The 6,578-nt window shown below is 43.2% G+C and overlaps 1 protein-coding gene across 1 annotated transcript; it reads left to right on the plus strand.

Annotated features, from left to right (window-relative positions):
• Positions 1-1,770: 1,770 nt before the first annotated feature.
• Positions 1,771-5,095, plus strand: PHALS_12128 (Exocyst protein Sec3; the record flags this gene model as incomplete). Its single annotated transcript, XM_024727615.1, has 8 exons — positions 1,771-2,283; positions 2,361-2,471; positions 2,528-4,072; positions 4,136-4,207; positions 4,278-4,428; positions 4,494-4,648; positions 4,712-4,822; positions 4,883-5,095. The coding sequence occupies 8 exons, from the start codon at positions 1,771-1,773 to the stop codon at positions 5,093-5,095; spliced, it is 2,871 nt and encodes a 956-aa protein (XP_024578174.1).
• Between the last annotated feature and the right edge of the window lie 1,483 nt (positions 5,096-6,578).

Genomic DNA, 6,578 nt, shown 5'->3' on the forward strand with positions numbered 1-6,578 from the left:
CTATTTAGATTTTACTATTTATATTTAGGAAAATCTGTACATTTATAATTAGGCGGTTTAGCCGCAGAAAAAACATCAGTTTTAAATTTACACCGAAGAGTCTATTAGCCTTAGTTAAGGCACTAACTTCTCTTGGAGGTAGCGGATTGCGATCCGCTACACTCGTATTGTTCTTGTAAAGAACGAAAGGTCGGCGACCTACCTTACGCTTCCTCAAGCGCAAAGCGACGGTAGCCACTTATAGTCAGCTTTACAAGCTTTTGTCAATCTTAGTTCCCTATGTGTCAGATAATGACGGTCGAAGGGCTGGAAGCAGGATCGCTCGTTGAAGGTGCTCACCTGCTTTGATGATGCACTGATAAGGCACCTCCCTGAGCGTCCCGGTGACCAATCCTGTGGTGCTGTGGTACGCCGCTCACTTCAGCACCGGGAGGTCCAGGGTTCAATCTCCGGGCCGGGTAGAGAGGGGTTAGAGTGTAATGAATAAAACCCTACAGCACGTGCTTGACATGGCTTACACGACTCCAAAAAAAGGGTGTCGTTTACCATCATATCTGAGCGTCCCGGTGGAGGAAAAATGGGTCCAACCGTGAATTCGCTGGTGGTGAGCGTTCAAATTTATGAGGTCTGGGACAAAAAATCCTCTTCCTCTGAGACTGTCATTGATTTGACCTTGATTCAAACGGAGTTATAGCTTTTTGCGCTTGCAATCTCAAAGCTAGGAAGTCGAGCACGCAAATAAATAATTACGCGCAATGCCTGAAAAAAGGTGCGATACTGACGTGAGACAACTCTGCGCGTTAGATGTCGTGGGTTAAACCACTGGCTAACTAAGAGCAACAGATTTGAATGTATATTCGTCAGGAATGTGTGAGGCGATGGATATTGTCCAGAGTACAAAATTCCTATCACCGCAAATTCGTCTGACCCTTTCTCGGACTCGGTGAAAATTGGCATCTTCAGAAAGAGTCTTTGAAACGGTGCGGCTTGCACCAACTCTACCCTGCCTCCTTTGAAAAAGAGTGGGCGACGCTTCAATGCTACGATAGCCGAATGGGGAACTGCAAGTGACAACTTTATGGCTAACGGCGATGGACCTCAAATATGCTGAGAAGGTTGAGAGATTGTCAAGTAGTCTCGCAATTCCCGCAGATGCTTTATCTCAGGCAGTACAAGACCTTCATTTTTCGTGCACCCTTGAATCTCAGCAGAAGGTCTAAAGAGTCGGGATTTTAAGCAGGGCGGGCTTTAAATTCCTAACGGGTGCCATTAATCTCAGTCGGCCCAAGGCGGTCAACTGGGCAAGAGTTCATTTGTGCCTCGTGGAAGTCATGGCCGATGATATCCAGCTCTAAAAGAGCAATTCTTCTTTAAGAAGATGGTACACACAGCCCAGTGTTGTTGGTTATTCATGTCGAGTCTTTCAAATTCGCGAATACTCCTGGGCCGCCGTACATGTTGAGAGTCAAAGCTTTCTTTGTGTAAAAGTGCACGAAACCGGTGCAATGAACATCATCAAATTGATGTGTTGATATCTAGATCACTGTACAGTCACTACGGTAATCTTAGTAACCTTTGATTAAGTACCATTGACTTTGCTTTGAGTTTGAAAGATGATACTTGGTCTTAGCTCTTCGACTTTTATGTCGCTATTTCTGTGACTTCATTTATTGTTCCCAAGCACCAGTAAAACTGACAATGGATCGGTTCAATAATGAAGTGTAGCCAAGTGTACCTTTGAGGTAACCTTTACGAAAGGTCAGAAGTACAATGGAGGTGAGTATCTCAAGCGATGACACTCGCCATACGCTACACACGCACTTTCAATCGCTAAAATCCACAGTTCGCTCTAGTACAAGCGGTAGCACATCTTCTGCTATTGCCGGTCGAAGACGGCTCATCTCTTTCTTGCAAGTGCAAAAACCGAAGAGTATACACGTACCGGAATCGAAGCGACTCTTTGGTCTCGGAGCCACAACAAGCAAGCATTTCGTTCTCTGTTTAACGGCGCAGGACTTTAATACCAGCGGTGGCGCTCAAATAGAGCTGCATTTTGTGCAACTTTTAAGCAACTTGTCCGTCGATGTGCACTATTCCTGGAATCTAAACCAACTTGATACGATTGAACACAGCGGTATTGGACCAGAGAAGCCAAAAGGAGCATTTGCACTATTCTTTTCTGGAGGATTGACATCTTGCCAATGGATTGTGGAAGCAAAAGTAAGCGCGACAGCCATGCTCGAGTTTCTATGGACGATATGTGCCGTAATGGTGCAGAATCAGGTAAAGTTGTACTTGTTTGACAGAAGACGATTCCATGGACTTACCATAGCCTGGCAATCGCGACTTGAATATTTTAGAGTAAATTTCCACGACTAGTGCGACTTGATGCAAAAGATCTTCACGAGACAGCTCTTCGACAGAATTTGCAAAAGATATATGAGCTGGAAATCGATCTTGCAAACCACATTGTACGATATTATCCTGAATCTTTGTTCTTTTACTTAGTTAACCACTTGTTGCGAAGTCTATATTGACAAAAAGCAAAGATTCGGACGATGATCAGTGCGTTTTAGAGGAGGAAAGAAAAGAAAAGAAAACTGTTGAGGCTACCTCGGGGACCGACGTATCTGGCCTTCGACTTGGTTCTCCAGAGAGTAATGAAGCGCTTGAGCTACTAAATGACATTAATTGGAGCGAGGTTCAGCTTGTCAAAGTTGAAGATGATTTAAGCAAGATGCTAAAGACATTGGAGGATGAAAACATGGCATTTTTACTTTCATTGAATGGAGATTTATCAATTACGAAATCTGGTACAGATACAATCAAGACGAACTCTGTGGACATAATTATAAATGCCATTGATCAAGTACAAGACCGTATTTTATCGCTCCAAGACTGGACGAATGAGTCCGGCGAGTCTCTTGGTCACATCTCCAGCGATATGCAGCACTTTGAGACGTTAAACAACCAATTGGAGATGCACTTTAAAAACAGCGTGGAGCTAGAACGAGTGTTGGCTAAGTTGATGGCCCAAGTGGAATTATCAAAAGAGCATATGCTGATTTTGACGTCTTTGGTGAATGTCTTTCCGATACAAACCAGTGGGACCTCAACTGGTATCACGAATGACAAAGGTAGTGACGAGAGTCTTAAGGTTAGCGCAACGGAGCGAACGAGGGCTACGATAGCAGCTGTTGCTGCTTTGGAACATGCTATTAAGTCTACGCGAGAGTTTCCAGCATGTGAAATGGTCGCTTTACGATCGCGTGGAGTTGAACTATCCAAAGTAGCAACAGATTTTGGCGAAAAGCTGTGCATCTCATTTGATTCGTTTTTGCAGCAGACAATTAAACAAATGATAAACACGCGGGGTGTTCGTGGGCGTAATGGACGTGACCCTTTGTCGGGACATTTAAGTAGCGATGAAATGAATTGGAGTTTTACCACCGACTCTATCCATTTCGTCCTCGTTGACTATCAATCTCTTTTCGAACACGTGGGCTCACTTGATTCGCGTATACTTGCCACATTGCGACAAATATACAGCAAACAACTTGCCATTGTGTTTAACGCTCACGTTCAGTGTCTTTTTCGATTCTTGAAGGACAAACTACCACGAAATACAAAGCAGCATTTTCACAAGCCAACTTCGATGCAATCGATGGCAAGTAGTATATCTTCCTCCTTCTTTAGCACTGGTGACACAATGTGCGCTGCTCCATTGATGCAACAAGCACTTGATCATTTAACTCCTCTAGTTCTAAACGAACGCCAATTCGTGTCTCTCCTCTTTTTTTCTTCGTGTGATAAATTAAATTCCGCAAATGGCAAATATGAACTTGACGATTTGACGCTCATGATGGAAAATGTGTTTGAGAAATTGCTTAAGCGCATGATTGAATTTGGCGAAGCTGTAGGCGGGCGCAATGTTTTAGATGCACTATCTCTTGTTGTTCTCCTAAGTGGCAAGCTGGAAGTGTACCGACAACAAAGTGCATTTCTCTACAATGTCATGGTGAGTTTCCAGCTGCAAATGAAACGTATAGTTATCAAATTCATTGAAGATCAGGTATGTTGATTTAGCAGCTCATTGTCTGGGTTGTTCGAGCACTTACATGCGATATTTCCTTAGGAGGTGTGGATAAATGCACAAACTGTGGATAGTAAAATGGCAGGTGTTTTAGGTCCCACTAAAAAGATCGTGGTATGTGCCCAAATCAAAATGATGGTGTATATGTTAGCCACGTCCCTAATCCTGTTGATGATACAATCAGAACGTGATTGCTCGATTGGAAGATAGCGTGGCAGGCAAAAGCTCAGACAGCACCCTTCTGTCCATCTACCACATGATTGTACCCTCCATTATGCATTGGATTGATAAAATGGCCGACACGCGGCCAAAGTATGCACCACTTACTCGCCTTGGTAAGTTAAAGCAAAACAGTAATTGTCTTTTCGAAACGCTTTTTATGTCATGACCTCTGCCATAGAGAATTTCCATTTTCTCAGTGAAAATTTGAGGAGTATCAATTCTACGAAAGGCTTACCACTTGCGCAATATGCGGCAGAAGCATATGACAAATATGTCGACAATTTGCACCATTATGTGATATCTGTTTGGGATTATGCATTTAAACAACTCGTGGTGCGTTTGGATTTTTTTGGAGAACAAATTGCTCTGATCGCAATTGTCAATTGATATACGCAGCCATTAATTGCATCGATCGAATCACTGATGACGACAGTACCGGCATCTGAAATTCAGTATCATATATCACGCCAAGAAGTTCGACGCGTCCTTGATGCCACACCAACCACAGTAAGAACCATAATGCCTGGATACTTTGGCAAGTTTTCTTAATTGCTGTTTGGAACTCAGTTTGAAAAATCCGTTCGTGTCATGCACGATCGGATTAAAAAGCACATTCGAGAAAATCCTAAATTGCTGCCGAGCGTGTGGAAGCAGCTTGTAATATACGGAGGTGGCCGATTGTCTCTGTATGCGCTTGTTGCTGGAGACTGCTATCAGCTGCGTTTTGAGCCTCCGCTTGAGCGTGGACTGGAAGTGCTAAACAATTTTGCTTTCAATTGACTTGTATGAGTGACAATTGTTTGGTTGCAAATCCATCCTACGATTTTATCGTTCCCACACAAAATTATGTTAGACACTATAAGGTAGAGTATGAAAAACTCTGCATACGCATTTTGAAACTAATCCTGCTGTCTCCTCTTTAGAGAATCATCGCTTTGACAAGGTGTGAGTCATCAACCTCGTACCACTGATGGCTCATCACTACAGTTCTCCGTAAAGAGTTGGCGGCTTTTCGCGGACAAGTTCGATCGTCTGCAAAAAGTAAGGTCGGATTTGCGAATCTTTTTGGTAGGTACATCAATATGTAGAAGCCATTGTGTAAATATGTCTAGCGTGTAGGCATCACCGTTGCATTCTTTAATTTTTACCTTAGCAGTCCAAAAAGCCTTGCAAGACTTTCAAGCTTTCTAGGTTGGACACTACATGTTAATATCCGTACGCAGAATCTCAGGATTCTTGAACTTATACATCTGCTTGTGCTATCTTCCACTTTTTATCTGCTTGCTCATTTTGCACATCCTCAGCCTCTGAAATTAAATTTCGCAACGGCTTGTTTTTTTTTCACAATGAAGTCATCGCCCTGCTGGTCTTCACGACTTGAAGATGTGCTAACTCAATTACAGTATCCCCTCCCCCACCCGAAGTAGAAATATTTCCTACCAGTGACACTGGCATTTTGAAATGGAGTCCATTTTCTCGCTAATTGGGAGTGACTCGTCGAGACATCCGTGGAGTTGTTCAATCAAAGTCTGCGAGAGGGAGAAACTCAATCCACACTTCAAGAGATACCGCAGCAGGTCTTCACGGCACGAATCAATGATTCGGTTGAATCGTCAGTCTTTTGGTGTGCTGCTGATGGCAACGAGAGTTTCGTATCCTAGATGCTAAGGTGGGTACGCCAGAATCAGGACGTAAATCTCGTAGAGGGAAATGATCCAATTACTGCTGGCAGTCCATGTATAGTGATCACCACGTCAGAAAAGATATTTGCAGTCATCTCTACCAGGATGTTGCCCGATATTTGGCACCATTTAACTAAATCGGTCCACAACCACCAGAATGCAATTCCTGCTGTGTTTGTCTTTTGGATGACCAGATATAACATCCATACTCATCATCTTTTAGCTGTTGTGAAGGAAAGTAATGAGCGATGTGAAGCGTGAGTACACCTAGATGGCTTTACCCTTTGGCATACTTCAGTAGCACGCACATAACTGTAGACCCACTTTTTTTACATATGTGGCCTCTAACATTCACTAGGTAAGTGTTTTTCCTAGTTTCAGACGGTCACTTGAAGAACTGTCATGATACTCACAAGAGTCTGTTGAATAAAATAGGTAGCCCGATACGCTACTCCTGCGCAAGATTGCTGCAAATGTCAGAAAGGAAGGAAGGACCTGGTGGTTTGAAGGTAAGTTTCCAAGCAAATGTATTATGCTTATAGCTAGCTAATTATGCAAATCGTTGGGAGTTTTATAACTCC

The sequence above is a fragment of the Plasmopara halstedii genome, assembly GCF_900000015.1.
Source record: "Plasmopara halstedii genome assembly, contig: Scaffold_614, whole genome shotgun sequence".
NCBI classification, from domain to species: Eukaryota; Oomycota; class Peronosporomycetes; order Peronosporales; family Peronosporaceae; genus Plasmopara; species Plasmopara halstedii.